Consider the following 17,537-nt stretch of genomic DNA (forward strand, 5'->3'; position numbering starts at 1 on the left):
GTTTTGCATAGAGCTATTTCAGTAAGTGAATTATTTTGCTTGGTGGACCCAGTGCAGGTATTTTCTGTCAGCTTTACAATTGATGATACAAATAGAGCAGAAATATCTTTCATTGCTTTTCATTCTCATGGAAAGCTACTGTATAGTTAGACGCAGTTACTAGAAACACATTGGGGGACCAAGGAAAAAATGATCCTTATGTTCCCCACGCACCTGGCTTCACCTGTCACCTATCATTGTCTAGCTTGTCTTCCTCCCCCCCTCCCCCCACCTTTTTATTCCGGCATCTTCCTCCTTCCTTTCCAGTCCTGATGAAGTGTTTCAGACTGAAATGTCTATTTTATTTATTTCATTTTATTGAGATACTGCGTGGAGTAGGCCCTTCCACCCCTTCCAGCAATCCCTTAATTTAATCCTGCCCTAATCACAAGACAATTTACAATGACCTATTAATTTACCAACCAGTACATCTTTGGGCTGTGGGAGAAACCCCATGCAGACAAACTCTTTACAGGCAGCAGTGGAAATTGAACCAGAATCACTGGTACTGTAAGCATTGTGGTAATTACTGTGCTACCATGCCACCCCCAACTCTCAGCTGTTCATTCTTCTCCATAGATGCTGCCTGACCTGCTCAGTTCCTCCAAAATTCTGTGTGTTGCTCTTGATATCCAGAATCTGCAAAGTGTCTTGTGTCTGTGTCCTTATGTTTGATAACTCATTTTACATTTAGATGATCATGCACGTCATACAATTCGGCACATTATAATGATAATGATATATCTAGGCAATGACCAAATATATAACCATTACAGCACAGAAACAGGCCATCTCAGCCCTTCTAGTCCGTGCCAAACTCTTACTCTCACCTAATCCCACCAACCTGCACTCAGCCCATAACCCTCCATTCCTTTCCTGTCCATATATCTATCCAATTTAACATTAAACGACAACATCAAACCTGCCTCAACCAGTTCTGCTGGAAGCTCGTTCCACACAGCTACCACTCTCTGAGTAAAGAAGTTCCCCCTCGTGTTACCCCTAAACTTTTGCCCTTTAACTCTCATGTCCTCTTGTTTGAATCTCCCCCATTCTCAATGGAAAAAGCCTATCCACGTCAACTCTGTCAATCCCCCTCATAGTTTTAAACACCTCTATCAAGCCCCCCCTCAATCTTCTAAGCTCCAAAGAATAAAGACCTAACTTGTTCAACCTTTCTCTGTAACTTAGGAGGTGAAACCCAGGTAACATTTTAGTAAACCTCCTCTGTACTCTCTCAATTTTATTGACATCTTTCCTATAATTCGGTGACCAGAACTGTACACAATACTCCAAATTTGGCCTTACCAATGCCTTACACAATTTCAACATTACATCCCAACTCCTATACTCAATGCTCTGATTAATAAAGGCCAGCATACCAAAAGCTTTCTTCACCACCCTATCCACATGAGATTCCATCTTCAGGGAACTATGCACCATTATTCCTAGATCCCTCTGTTCTACAGCATTCTTCAATGCCCTACCATTTACCATGTATGTCCTATTTTGATTAGTCCTACCAACATGTAGCACCTCACATTTATCAGCATTAAACTCCATCTGCCATCTTTCAGCCCACTCTTCTAACTGGCCTAAATCTCTCTGCAAGCTTTGAAAACCTACTTCATTATCCACAACGCCACCTATCTTAGTATCATCTGCATACTTACTAATCCAATTTACCACCCCATCATTGAGATCATTAATAGATATGACAACCAACATTGGACCCAGTACAGATCCCTGAGGCAGACCGCTACACACCATCCTCCAATCCGACACACTGTTGATGAAATATTTGATGATATTTGACAATAAGTACTCTTGTTTGAGTACTGTTGGGGGGGACAGCCTACTTGGAGAAAGCAACAATGGCCGTGCCTCCGGCACAGAGTCCGGCCCTGTAGCTCAGAAGGGTAGGGAAAGGAAGAGGAGGGCAGTAGTAATAGGGGACTCGATAGTTAGGGGGGGTCAGATAGATGATTCTGTGGACACAGTCCAGAGACCCGGATGGTAGTTTGCCTCCCTGGTGCCAGGGTCCGGGATGTTTCTGATTGCGTCTAAGAGATCCTGAAGTGGGAGGGAGTGGAGCCAGAGGTCATGGTACATAGAGAGCAGGCTATTCTGGACTGGGTTTTGAGCAATGAGGAAGGGTTAATTAGCAATCTTGTCGTGAGAGGCCCCTTGGGTAAGAGTGACCATAATATGGTGGAATTCTTCATTAAGATGGAGAGTGACATAGTTAATTCAGAAACAAAGGTTCTGAACTTAAAGAGGGGTAACTTTGAAGGTATGAGACGTGAATTAGCTAAGATAGACTGGCAAATGACACTTAAAGGATTGACGGTGGATATGCAATGGCAAGCATTTAAAGGTTGCATGGATGAACTGCAACAAATGTTCATCCCAGCTTGGCAAAAGAATAAATCAAGGAAGGTAGTGCACCCGTGGCTGACAAGAGAAATTAGGGATAGTATCAATTCCAAAGAAGAAGCATACAAATTAGCCAGAGAAAGTGGCACACCTGAGGACTGGGAGAAATTCAGAGTTCAGCAGAGGAGGACAAAGGGCTTAATTAGGAAGGGGAAAAAAGATTATGAGAGAAAACTGGCAGGCAACATAAAAACGGACTGTAAAAGCTTTTATAGATATGTAAAAAGGAAAAGACTGGTAAAGACAAATGTAGGTCCCCTGCAGACAGAAACAGGTGAATTGATTATGGGGAGCAAGGAGATGGCAGACCAATTGAATAATTACTTTGGTTCTGTCTTCACTAAGGAGGACATAAATAATCTTCCAGAAATAGTAGGGGACAGAGGGTCCAGTGAGATGGAGGAACTGAGCGAAATACATGTTAGTAGGGAAGTGGTGTTAGGTAAATTGAAGGGATTGAAGGCAGATAAATCCCCAGGGCCAGATGGTCTGCATCCCAGGGTGCTTAAGGAAGTAGCCAAAGAAATAGTGGATGCATTAGTGATAATTTTTTGAAACTCGTTAGATTCTGGACTAGTTCCTGAGGATTGGAGGGTGGCTAATGTAACTCCACTTTTTAAAAAAGGAGGGAGAGAGAAACTGGGAAATTATAGACCGGTTAGCCTAACGTCGGTGGTGGGGAAACTGCTGAAGTCAGTTATCAAGGATGTGATAACAGCACATTTGGAAAGCGGTGAAATGATTGGACAAAGTCAGCATGGATTTGTGAAGGGAAAGTCATGTCTGACGAATCTCATAGAATTTTTTGAGGATATAACTAGTAGAGTGGATGGGGGAGAACCAGTGGATGTGGTATATTTGGATTTTCAGAAGGCTTTTGACAAGGTCCCACACAGGAGATTAGTGTGCAAACTTAAAGCACACGGTATTGGGGGTAAGGTATTGGTGTGGGTGGAGAGTTGGTTAGCAGACAGGAAGCAAAGAGTGGGAATAAACAGGACCTTTTCAGAATGGCAGGCGGTGACTAGTGGGGTACCGCAAGGCTCAGTGCTGGGACCCCAGTTGTTTACAATATATATTAATGACTTGGATGAGGGAATTAAATGCAGCATCTCCAAGTTTGCGGATGACATGAAGCTGGGTGGCAGTGTTAGCTGTGAGGAGGATGCTAAGAGGATGCAGGGTGACTTGGATAGGTTGGGTGAGTGGGCAAATTCATGGCAGATGCAATTTAATGTGGATAAATGTGAAGTTATCCACTTTGGTGGCAAAAATAGGAAAACAGATTATTATCTGAATGGTGGCCGATTAGGAAAAGGGGAGGTGCAACGAGACCTGGGTGTCATTATACACCAGTCATTGAAAGTGGGCATGCAGGTACAGCAGGCGGTGAAAAAGGCGAATGGTATGCTGGCATTTATAGCGAGAGGATTTGAGTACAGGAGCAGGGAGGTACTACTGCAGTTGTACAAGGCCTTGGTGAGACCACACCTGGAGTATTGTGTGCAGTTTTGGTCCCCTAATCTGAGGAAAGACATCCTTGCCATAGAGGGAGTACAGAGAAGGTTCACCAGATTGATTCCTGGGATGGCAGGACTTTCATATGAAGAAAGACTGGATGAACTGGGCTTGTACTCGTTGGAATTTAGAAGATTGAGGGGGGATCTGATTGAAACGTATAAGATCCTAAAGGGATTGGACAGGCTAGTTGCAGGAAGATTGTTCCCGATGTTGGGGAAGTCCAGAACGAGGGGTCACAGTTTGAGGATAGAGGGGAAGCCTTTTAGGACCGAGATTAGGAAAAACTTCTTCACACAGAGAGTGGTGAATCTGTGGAATTCTCTGCCACAGGAAACAGTTGAGGCCAGTTCATTGGCTATATTTAAGAGGGAGTTAGATATGGCCCTTGTGGCTACGGGGGTCAGGGGGTATGGAGGGAAGGCTGGGGCGGTGTTCTGAGTTGGATGATCAGCCATGATCATAATAAATGGCGGTGCAGGCTCGAAGGGCCGAATGGCCTACTCCTGCACCTATTTTCTATGTTTCTATATAGGTACCAATGACATAGGTTGGAAAAGGGGAGAGGTCCTGAAAGAAGAATATAGGGAGTTAGGAAGGGAGTTGAGTAAAAGGACCACAAAGGTAGTAATCTCGGGATTACTGCCTGGGCCGCGCGACAGTGAGATTAGGAATGCAATGAGATGTAGGATAAATGCATGGCTGAGGGTTTGGAGCAGGGGGCAGGGATTCAAGTTTTTGGATCATTGGGACCTCTATTGGCGCAGGCGTGACCTGTACAAAAAGGACGGGTTGCACTTGAATCCTAGGGGGACCAATATCCTGGCGGGGAGATTTGCGAGGGCTACTGAGGTGACTTTAAATCAGAATGGTTGGGGGGAGGGAATCAAATTAAGGAGACAAGGAGAGGGGAGGTTGGTTCACAAATGGAGAAGGCAGGTAGGCGGTGTGCGAGGGAGGATAGGCAGGTGACAGAGATGAGGAGCACTCAGACCAAAGATGTAGGGGACAAGGAAGAAAATGATAACAAAGTTGTTTGTTCCATTAAGGATAAACAGAGAGTAGGAGGTGGAGAGTTTCTTAAATGCATTTATTTTAATGCTAGGAGCATTGTAAGAAAGGTGGATGAGCTTAGAGCATGGATTGATACCTGGAAATATGATGTTGTAGCTATTAGTGAAACGTGGTTGCAGGAGGGGTGTGATTGGCAACTAAATATTTCAGGATTTCGTTGCTTCAGGTGGGATAGAATAGGAGGGGCAAGAGGGGGAGGTGTTGCATTGCTTGTCAGAGAAAATATAACAGCAGTGCTCTGGCAGGATAGATTAGTGGACTCGTCTAGGGAGACTATTTGGGTGGAATTGAGGAATGGGAAAGGTGTTGTAACGCTTATAGGGGTGTATGATAGACCACCTAATGGGGGACTGAGAACTGGAGGAGCAAATTTGTAAGCAGATAGCAGATATTTGTAGTAAGCACAAGGTGGTGATTGTGGGAGATTTTAATTTTCCACACAGACTGGGAAGCCCATTCTGTAAAAGGGCTGGATGGTTTGGAGTTTGTCAAATGTGTGCAAGATAGTTTTTTGGAGCAATACCTAGAGGTACCAACTAGAGAAGTGGCAGTGTTGGATCTCCTGTTAGGGAATGAGATAGGCCAGGTGACGGAGGTTTGTGTTGGGGAGCACTTCGGGTCCAGTGATCACAATGCCATTAGTTTTAATATAATTATGGAAAAGGACAGGACTGGATCCAGGGTTGAGACTTTTGATTGGAGAAAGGCTAACTTTGAGGAGATGCGAAAGGATTTAGAAGGAGTGGATTGGGACAATTTGTTTTATTTTTTTTCTATTTGTTTTAATAGAGAATTGGAGGTCATTTAAAGGTGAAATTTTGAGGGTACAGAATCTTTATGTTCCTGTTATGTTGAAAGGAAAGGTTAAAAGTTTGAGAGAGCCATGGTTTTCAAGGGATATTGGAAACTTGGTTGGGAAAAAAAGAGAGATCTACAATAAATATTTGAACTTGAGATAGCAATAGGACCAAGTCCGAATGGATCTAGAAGCAAGTGAACAGACTTGCTCAAACCATAGAAAAATATTAAAAGAACATATATTCTGGAGCTAAATGACATTAAGGTTGTACCACAAATTGCATGATTTATTATCTGAAAATTCTATACTATAATCTACATTTCCTGCAATGCTGAAGAAGATCAAAAATATTTTCAATAGAAGTGAAACTAGTTATTCTCTTTTGGAACTATTAAATGAGCATGAAAATAATAGTAACAGTTGATTCAGATTCAATTTATTTATCACATGTACATCAAAACATATAGTGACGTGTGTAATTTGCGTTAATAACCAATACACCCAGGATCTGCTGGGGCAGCCGGCGAGTGTCACCATACATTCTGGTACCAACATAGACCATCATGTTCTGCAGAACAACACAAGCTACAACAGCAAAGTAAGCCCTTTTGTTCCCCCCCCCCACCCCCACATTCACACACAGCCTCAGGACAGGCCATTTCCAGGCCTCCAGTGGACTTGATATTAGCCTAAGGATGAGGTGAACACAACCATTATGGTGAAATGTTTTGGAAGGCTGCTGTATTTATTTTTAAACTTGACTGTTCCAATTCTCTATAACTTTGCCATTTATACCGTATGCGCAGTACGAGAGCTATTATCTGGGTTAAGTTCAGACATACGATGTCTGGGAGAATGAGGGGCAGTCTGCCTGAGAGAGCTTTTGTGCCCTAAAGTTAAAATAGTTTTATTGTATAGCTTCTATAGTTGATCATTTTCAGACACAGATCACATTGGGCTGTCTATATAGAGCAGGTCTCTGTAGGCCATTGTCTTTTTTGGCTTTTGATCTTCAGATGGCCTACTAAAGCCTAGCATTGCTCTTTAGAGAACTGCTACATAATTCTGCACCAAAGTAAAAAAAAAATTAATCTTAAAAAAATAATAATTTAATCCACAAAAGAGTTTAGCCTTTCTGAGATTTAATAAGTTGAACTATTAAAATTTTACAAGATTTTCTGTTCCCTCAAGAAATAAAAGCCCCACAGGAAAGACTGTCCAACTCTGACTAACATGAGAAGTTAAAGATAGTATTAGGTTACAAGAGGTTTATAATGTAGTCAAAATATATGGCAAGTCTTGGATCTGAGATCTTTGATTTCAGCAAACGATGTCTAACAATTTATATACAGACTGAAAATAAAAGGAAAGAGAACCAGCAAGAGACATAAGTATCGGACAGTTTGTCTCAATGCATACTACATACTTGAGTTAGAAAATGGCACACTGCCCCAAAATCATCTCAGTAACTTCAGAGTTTCAGAGGATTGTGTGACTAGATATCAAAAAGGATGGATTCTGTACTGCAAAATACATATAAGAGTATGTTTGTTCGGTTGACATTGGGTTCCACTAATTCTGCTTGTAAATTTCATTAAGAACTCAAGCTGAATTGATATAGAAAAATATAGAAATATTCAGCAAAGTTATTTGACAAATACTTGTGGTTAGAAAAACAGATTTAGCATTTCAATTCACTCATCTTTGGTCAGGTTAAATATAGTATATTACTGAAATTAATTTGGCTTGTTTTGTAAACATTTTGTTTCAAACTGTTTTCAGTACCACAATGTGAATATATTATAGCACAGTATGCTCATTGTGTACTGTTTTACTGAATTGGATAGCGCTTAAGGCATGCAAATATTTAGTTGATTTAATATATATTCCTTCAATTTTACTAAAGTCTGAATGATTTCATGTGGAATCTGCATTTTTAGTTACAATTTCATAAAGTTGACAGGCAACAGAATGAATCGGGCTGTTTCTGAATGTTGTCCATTAGCAGAAATAAATAAGAAAAAAAAACTTTTACTCAAGTTCTCATAATGAACTGCTGGAATACTCAGCAGGTAAGAGGGAAATCATTAGAAAAGTGGGTAAAGTTAAAAATTAAACATGTTTTAAATTGCAGGGGAGAGGGGTGAGGGTGAACAGAACAAATAGGAATGATTGTGATTGGCTAATGACCAGGAGGAACTGAATATCAGAAATTGTGCAGTGAAGGTGAATGAATCTGGTGGAGATGAATAAGGACAGAGGAAGATGGAAAGAAACAATGCTGGAACTGTGAAATACAATACATTGCAGCTGCTGCATATTTGAAATACAACAGAATGATAGAAATGCTTAGCATTGCGGCGTGTAAACACTTTGACTGAGAAAACTAGAAATTAAAATCCGAAGTTTCCTGCCTCATTCAGTCTTAGCGTTACACATTCATAATCATTCAAATACTCGTAAGATTTTAACACCAACATTAAGAGTGGGACTGTGAGCTTCCTGAAATTTTGAAGTTATTGTAGCTGTCATGAGTGCATGAAGTTACTTAATTTAAATTTAAGGTTTGATTCAGATGATTTGAGGTACAAAGAAAAAGAAGATCAAACTTGACATGTGAAAATGGGTGTAAGTCTTTAACATTTTAAATTGTAATCTATTCTGCATGATGGTTCACTAATTTGAAATTGTGACTGGAAAGTTTTAGGCTTCTTAATTATACAAATTAGCAAGCTTTAAATTACCCATGTGAAAATAAAACACACTTGTAGTTAATGACACTCTGCCCAGTCACTACAGGCAAGAAATAAACAGGTGACTCCTCAGATTTTGGTTTTAATTTGTCCACCCACTACCAATATAACAGATTTCCATACCCCAACCCAACTACAGCCTAGCCTATGGGAATCCAAAGGAGACCAATATTCTTGCAGGTAGGTTTACTAGCGCTGTTGGGAGTGGTTTAAATTAATATGGCAGGAGGATGGGACGCAGTATGATAGAGCTGACGATGAGCCAGCAGGTTTACAAGTCGATGATGGATGTAACATGAATGTAAAGAAGGACAAGACAATAAAATGCAGACAGAGCAAAGACTTAAATTGTACCACAGAGGCAAAATTCAAAAGGGTGAAGAATTTAAATGCACATGGCGTTCAGAATAAAGTGGATGAACTCGTGGTGCAATTGGAGATTGTTAGGTAAGATGTTGTGCACATCACCAAGTCATGGCTGAAAGGAGGCTACAGACCATTGGAGCTTAACATCAAAGGATATAGTTTATATTGAAAGGACAGGCAGGAAGGCATAGGCAGTGGTGTAGCTCTATTGGTAAGAGATGGAACTACAACTTTAGAAAGAGGTGAGATAGGGTCAGGGAATGTTGAATCTTTATGGGTGGAGTTATCAAATTGCAAGGGTTAAAAAAACCATTATGGGAATCATATACAGACCTCCAAATAGTAGCCAAGATGTGGAGCTGGAAAGGGCATGTAATAAGGGTAATGACACAATTGTAATGGTGGACTTCAATATGCAAGGGGATTGAGAATATCAGGTTGGTGTCAGATTGCTAGAGAGGGAATTTGTTGAATGCCTACGAGATTGTTTTTTAGAGCAGCTTGTGCTTGAGCCTACTCAGGGAAAGGCTATCTTAGCTTGGGTGCTATGTAATAACCCAGATCTTATTAGGGAGCTTAATGTAAGGGAACCATTAACAGGCAGTGATCATAATATGATTGAATTCAAACAGCAATTTAAGAGGGAGAAGCATAAGTCACATGTATCAGTTTCGCAATGGAATAAAGGGAACTACAGAGGCGTGAGAGAGGAGCTTGCCCAGGTGGATTGGAGGAGGATACTGGAGAGGATGACGGCAGAGCAAAAATGGCTGAAGTGTTTTGAGTATAGTTCACAGGGCGCAGGATAGTTATGTCCCACAGAAGTTCTCAAATGGCAGGGGTAGGCACCCGTGGCTGACAAGGGAAGTTAGGATTGCATAAAAGGGTGTATAAGGTAGCAAAAGTGAGTGGGAAATTCAATGATTGGGAAGCTTTTAAAATCCAACAAAGGACAACTAAAACAGCTATAAGAAGGGAAAAGGTGAAATATAAGGGCAAACTGGCCAATAATATAAAGCAGGATACCATTAGTGTTGGGCATGTGGCCAAGTGGTTAAGGCGTTTGTCTAGTGATCTGAAGGTTGCTAGTTCGAGCCTCAGCCATGGCAGCGTGTTTGTGTCCTTGAGCAAGGCAGTTAATCACACATTGCTCTGGTCTGTGCGAGGAGTGGCACCCCACACAGACTTCCAATCTGCGCCTAGTAAGGCATGAAAATGCCCGACCCAGGCCCCTCATGGTCTGAGTCGATGTTCCCCTACCAAAAGTCTTTTCGGTTATATAAAGAGTAAAAGGGAGGTGAGTTGATATTGGACCACTGGAAAATGATGCTGGTGAGGTAGTAATGGGGGACAAAAAAAAGGCAGATGAACTTAATGAGTAATTTGCATCAGTCTTCACTGTGGAAGACACTATCAGTGTGCCAGAGGTCCGTGAGTGTCAGGGAGCAGGAGTGAGTGCCATTGCTATTACAAAGGAAAAACTGCTGGGCAAACTGAAAGGAGTTAAGGTCACTTAGACGAGCTGCACTGCATCACAGAGTCCTGAGAGAGGTTGCTAAAGAGATAACAGATGCATTGGTCATGATCTTTCAAGAATCACTTGATTCTGTCATGGTTCCGGAAGAATGGAAGATTGCAAATGTCACTCCACTCTTTAAGAAGGGAGGAAGGAAAAATAAAGGAAATTATAGACCAGTTAGCCTAACCTCAGTGGCTAGGGAACTGTTGGAGTCTATTATTAAGGATGAGGTTTTGGGGTTTTTGGAGACTAATGATAAAATAAGTCAAAGTCGGCATGGTTTCTGCAAAGGGAAATCTTGCCTGACAAAGCTGTTAGAGTTCTTTGAGGAAGTAACTGTTGCAACGAGAATGGGTGAACCCAAACGCAGGACACTGACATGGAGGTAGCGTAATCAGAAGAATGTTTATTAAAGGTTGCAGGGAAGGCCGGTGGGGGGGGGCGGGGGGAGGATTAGACAGAGGAAAGCCAAGGAGTGAGCGAGGTGGGAGAGAACGGTGGGCGGCATGCAATGCTCCTGTTAACACAGGGAAACAACAGCGCGGAAAAAAAACTTAGAACACACAATTCTAAGCGGCCGAGAGACAGTTAACACAGGGAAACAACAGTGCGGAAACAAAACTTAGAATACACAATTCTAAGCAGCCGAGAGACAGAGTTAACACAGGCAAACAGCGCAGATGAACGGAAGAGCAGGAGGCAGGGAAAACTTTTCTTGACACAGGGCATTGCTGGAGCTGAACCGTAAACAGGAGCAGGCGGCAGGCAACACTTACCTTGACACGGAGCATTAAATGAAAAGGCAAGCAGCAGGCAATGCTTATCTTGACATGGAGAGACAGAGTACACAGGTAAACCTCGGTACTGAAGTAAAACTTAGAATACACCATTATAAGTGGCCGGGAACGTGAATTACCACACTGGTTGAAGCAGCAGTCTGGCATTGAGTGGATGCAAAGCTGGGGTTTTTATGCAGCAGGTTCAGATGAGAATCAGGTGCCACAATCAAGGAGCCCAGGAGAACACAGGGAAAAGGGAATTAGGGGAATAAGAGGAATTAACGGTCGGGACCGTGACAGTAACAAGCAGGATGGACGAAGGAGAGGCTGTGGATGTCTTTTGCTTGGATTTTCAGAAGGTATTTGATAAGATGCCACACATGAGGCTGCTTAATAAGATAAAATCCTACGGCATTACAGAAAAGATACTGGCATGGGTAGAGGAATGGCTGACAGGCAGGAGGCAGCAAGTGGGAATAAAAGGGGCCTTTTCTGGTTGGCTGCCAGTGACTAGTGGTGCTCCTCAGGGGTCAGTACGGGGACCGCTACTTTTTGCATTGTCTGTCAATGATTTAGATAATGGAATTGATGGCTTTATGGCAAAGTTTGCAGATGATACCAAAATAGGTGGAGGGGTAGGTAGTGCTAAGGATGCAATGCAATTGCAGAAGGACTTAGACAAATTGGAAGAATAGGCAAAAAGGTGGCAGGTGGAATACAGTGTTGGGAAATGTATGATAATGTGTTGGTAAAAGGAGCAATAATGTGGACTATTATCTAAATGGGGAGAAGGTTCAAACATCAGAGGTGCAAAGGGACTTAGGAGTCCTTGTGCAAGACTCCCAGAAGGTTACTTTACAGGTTGAGTCTGTGGTAAAGAAGGTAAATGCAATATTGGCATTGATTTCAAGGGGAATAGAATAGAAAAACAAGGAGATAATGCTGAGTCTTTATAAGGCACAAGTTAGAGTATTGTCAACACAAACGAGAAAATCTGCTGATGTTGGAAATCCAAGCAACTCAGCAGGCCAGGCAGCGTCTATAGAAAAAAGTACAGTTGACATTTCGGGCTGAAACACTTTGGCAGGACTGTTAACAGTTTTGGTCCCCATATCTCAGAAAGGATGTGCTGTCACTGGAAAGAGTCCAAAGGAGGTTCACAAGGATGATTCTGGGAATGAAGGGGTTAACATATGAGAAGCGTTTGGCAGCTTTGGGCCTGTACTCACTGGAATTTAGAAGAATGCGAGGGGATCTCATTGAAACCTATCAGATGTTGAAAGGACTAGACTGGGTGAATGTGGAGAGGCTGTTTCCTATGGTGGGGGTATCCAGAACTAGGGGGAACCTCAAAATTGAGGGGCAACCCTTTAGAACAGAAGTCAGGAGGAATTTTTTTTAGCCAGAGAGTATCTCTGTGGAATGCTGTGCCACAAGCTGCGGTGGAGGCCATGTCCATGGGTATATTTAGGGCGGAAGTCGATCATTTCCTGATTGGTCAGGGTATCGAAGGATATGATGAGAAGGCAGGTGTATGGGGTTGAGTGGGATCTGGGATCAGCCATAATGGAATAGTGGAACAGACTCGATGGGCTGAATGGCCTAATTCTGCTCTTACATCTTATTACTACTATCTAGTTCCTGTTTCTTTGCTGTTCTTGGTCGACTTAACAACAGGCTGGGCATTTGCCCGCCAGCAACATTTAAGTTTGAAATTGAAGCCAGTTTTAGGTCAGGCTAACTTCCCCATTACTTGCATGTCTTGTACTGTACTTGCCTTTTATGAATATGATGTCTGTTCAGGTTGAATTCTGGTCAGTTGGGTTGCCTCCTTGAATTCTAGCTGTAACTTTCATGATGTTCTGGTGTCAAACAGTGGATGAAGGGCTACTGCCTGCTAGCTTGTGGAGTAAGGGGAAATTGAGGAGCAGCAGTGAAGACCAACAGAGGACTTTTGTTTCCCACCCCCCCCCTTCAGACCTACAAAACTACCATTCTGTTGGCACTGTGTTATAGATGCAAGCCATTCAATACATTTCTGATCCATCAATAGCGTGGCTCTCACTAATTCAAACTAATTCTCTGTACTGGGGTGCATTGAATTCTCAAGGAATTTTTCAAGCTTGGAAACCTGCTTTCAATAGCAGAGAAAAAGATGCTTAACATTGTATCATCTGTTCTTCTGTGAGTCAATGAGTTATTTCCATTTTGAATCTTCCCATTATACAGTCAACTTTGTAAAACTTTCATTTAAACAAAAAATGCAAGGAGTTGAATTTCAAATTAGTTTCCTTCTTAAGGAAGCATTATAGGATCTGATAGTCATGTAATATTCAACTGATTGCCTGAGATCTTGATTACAGATCTGCAGAATGTCAGGATGCTCTGCTGACTGTTGAGTAGGTTTAGTTTGCTGGTTGCCTACCCTCACCTGAGCTTTGATCTGAAGCAGATATCTTGGTGCAACCTCTTCCAGGCAGCTGTTTTGCAGCTCAATAGTTGGCCTCGCTCAGTGCAAGTTCTTCTCCATCAAACTTGACAGGCCCCTCCATCCCCTCCAGAATTGCTTTGGGAGCCACTGAAGTTTGGCCACAGAGCACATTGGCTGACAAAAATATCCATAAAGCCACTTGTTGTTGAATTAGAAACTTTTTATATACTTGGATATTTCATTTGTGATTTTAAAAAACTGAAAAAATAAAACACTTGAAGACATTAGAAAGCAATATATTTAACTTTTAAAATTGCAAAATTACATTGACTCCAGATTCTTTTTCACTATTAAACTGAATAGGCCTTTAGACTTGTAGCAGATTAACCCAGCATCAGTTAAGTAAGTAATTTACAGAAGTTTGTGTTCCCTGCAGAAATCTGAGCTCAGAAACAGCACAGACTTCCCCTGAATTGCAATCAGCTGAGCACAAGTTCAGGACTCCCACCTGCATTCAGGAATCCCAAACAGGGGCAAAAGCCAATAGCTTCAAACAGATCTGCTGGCTCTTAAACAAAATCCAGGATCTCAGGCTGCAGGATTTCAAACTGCAAAAGAAATAAATTAGGATCCCACAGCAACACATACAGGAACTTTATCCAGTGTCACCGTCTCCAAGGAGAAGTACAAATTATGCCTTAATTTGAGGAGGTTTACAAGAGTGATTACTGGAAAGAAAGAGTCAATGTATGACAACTGCTTGACAGCTCTGGGCCTGTACTGGCTGGAGTTTAGAAAAAATGAGGGAATGTCACTGAAACCTATCAAATATTGAAAGGCCTAGATAGAGTAGATGTAGAGGGGATGTTTCTTATAGTGATGTGTCTAGGACCAGCGGCCACAGGCTCAGAATAGAGGGACACCCATTTAGAACAGAGATGAGGAGGAATTTATTTAGCCAGAGGGTGGTGAATCTGTGGAATTAACTGGCACAGACAGCTGTGGAGACCTGATCATTTGGTACATTTAAAGTGGAGGTTGATAGGTTCTTGATTAGCCAGGGCATCAAAGATTACAGGGAGAAGGCTGGAGAATGGGATTGAGAGGGTTAATAAATCAGCCATGATGGAATGGCAGAGCAGACTCAATGGACCAAATGGCCTAATTCTGCTCCTATGTCGATACCTTATGGTCTTAAGGTAAGTTAAAACTAGAAGGTAGTGACACAGTCCATTAATGCAAAAATGCATAAGAAACCATGTAAGATGATTTAACTGTGTAGATAGTTTTACTGATTTTACAGGTATGAATAGTCTCAATCGAATGTTTATCATATTAACAGCCTAAGAGTTGAGAAAAAAAAGCCTGAGTTCCTTTCTTTAATATTTTTCACAGGTATCCACAAATTCACTAAAAAACTTCGCAATCCATATCTCATTGATAACAATGAACTGCTGGACTTTCTCTCCAGAGTACATTCTGATGTACAAGTGGTAAGTACCACTATATCTGTTTAAAGTAACAGGCGTGCATGATTGTTAAACAGAACTGAACATCGTGGGTCTCAGAGGGCAAAATGGAGACAGACAAAGGGAGTAGGGTGTGAGGGAAATACATCATAACCCTTCGGAATAAATTCCAATCAGAAGTGGAAAGAATGAGTAATTTCAAGTTTCTGGGTGTCAATATCTCTGACCATCTAACCTGAACCCAAGATATCAATGCAGCTATGTTTGGGGGGTGGTGTGCTGTGGAGGTTGGTGGTTGCTATTGCACAGGATCGAAGTCAGCTCCATCATGAGCACTAACCCTCGTAGTACCCAGGACCTCTTCACGAAGTGATGCCTCAAAAAGGCAGCGTCCATCACTAAGGACCCTCATTGCCAAGGTCATGCCATTGTCAGGAAGGAGGTACAGAACAGAAGTGTGAAGGCACACACTCAACGATTCTGATTGTTTCCCTCTGCCACCCAATTCTGAATGGACCTTGAGCTCATGAACACCACCTCACTACTTTTTATAAACTTCTACTTTGGAACTACTTATTTAACTAACTTATAAACATTCTGTAATTCACAGTTTTTCCCTTCTATTATTATGTATTGCAATGTTCTGCTGTTGCAAAGTCAGCAAATGTCACTAATATGCCGCTGATGTTATACCTGGTTCTGGTTCTCAAACTCCAAATGGGATGGAAACTTTTGCTAGTTGATTGGTCTTTTCCATCATGTCATAGAGTGATAGGAAAGTACAGCACAGAAACAGGCCCTTCGGTCCATCTAGTCCATGCTGAACCACTTAAACTGCCTACTTGGATTGTCAAAATCAGAACATTGGTGAAATATTGTTTCTGATATTAATATGTTCAGGTACTAAACTGAAGTTTTAATTTTCAATTATGCAGCTTTTTAGCTGCTCCAACAGTATGGCAGAGTGTAAACTTTCTAATTTCAAACAAGTAACAGTTCAGTATAAATAAGAGTGACTGAAGGATTCTGAGCATAGAGCACTGATATGAGAAATCCTGACACATTGTGCATGATTTTCCTTGTGTATTTGTATGGTCTCAGTGATTTCCTAGCCAGTCATTTACCACAAGTATAATTGTAATCCTCACCATTTTATTTTCAATGACTATGATATACACCCACTTGCCACTCTATTAGGTACACCGTACATCTGCTCATTAATGCAAATATCTAATCAGTCAATCATGTGGCAGCAACTCAATGCATAAAAGTATGCAGGTATGTTCAAGGGGTTCACTTGTTGTTCAGACCAAACTTCAGAATTGGGAAAAGTGTGATCTGAATAACTTTGACCATGGAATGACAGGGTGGTTTGAGTATCTCAGAAACTGCTGATCTCCTGGAATCTTACTGTACACCTGTCACCAGATTTACAGAGGATGGTGTGAAAAACAAAGATACATCCAGTGTGTGGCAGTTCTGTGGGCAAAAATGCCTTGTTAATGAGAATGGCCAGACTGGTTCAAGCTGACAGGAAGGTGACAGTAACTCTAATAACCCCACGTTACAACAGTGGTGTGCAGAAGAGCATCTCTGAACACACAACACGTCGAACCTTGAAGTGGATGGGCTACAGCAGCAGAAGATCACAAACATACACTCAGTGGCCACTTTATTAGGTACAGGAGCCACTGCGTATACAGTATCTCAAAATGGGAAAGTAACCCTGGGTACGCAATCCCAGAAACACCTCATCAAAGATGAGAATGGCAATTCATTCCAAATATAGTATTTCTGTATGAATTCTTATATTTGATGTTAAATATAAGAACTCATCCAGAAGCACTATGTTTGGAATGAATCTGCCCCCTCTCAACACAGCCGATGAATCCAAAGGAACAGCAAAGACCAATACGTTTTGAAATTTGTGGCATCACAGCTGTTGCCAGGTCAGCGTTGAACTCAACATAGAAATGCCTTAGGGACTCCAGCTCCAGATTTTTCTTTGAGGTTTATTCCCAAAGTCTTCCCCATAATTGGGTATAGCCACAAGGCAGCTGAGGTTTGAGATCAGAGATTTACTTCTAGATGAGCTGCCAAACACGCTGATGAGCCCCACCTGCCTGAATTGACCAGGTTTAAGGTGCCAGTAACCTGCCTTTGCTCCTTCTCCTGTCCGTAGAAACAGTTCCACCGGGCTTAGTAGATAAGCCACATGTGAAGGCCAGGAGCTGAACTGGGTTATCAAAGGGTATTTGAAATGGATACCATTAAGAGCTTATCCCCACTATCCCTGGCTATAACAACATTAAAATACCTTGCTTTGAACTCAATAAGATACAACAGCAGCTTTA

General features: G+C 41.8%; 1 protein-coding gene across 5 annotated transcripts in view; it reads left to right on the forward strand.

Annotated features, from left to right (window-relative positions):
• Positions 1-17,537, forward strand: part of mctp1a (multiple C2 domains, transmembrane 1a) — a 559,392-nt gene that overhangs the window by 532,312 nt on the left and 9,543 nt on the right. For all 5 annotated transcript variants that reach the window (XM_072281200.1, XM_072281201.1, XM_072281204.1 and 2 more), the window contains one exon: positions 15,110-15,207. In XM_072281200.1, coding sequence (XP_072137301.1) covers positions 15,110-15,207 — 98 coding nt within the window. The remainder of the gene's footprint in view (positions 1-15,109; positions 15,208-17,537) is intronic.

This window comes from Mobula birostris, chromosome 17 (assembly GCF_030028105.1).
Source record: "Mobula birostris isolate sMobBir1 chromosome 17, sMobBir1.hap1, whole genome shotgun sequence".
NCBI lineage: Eukaryota > Metazoa > Chordata > Chondrichthyes > Myliobatiformes > Myliobatidae > Mobula > Mobula birostris.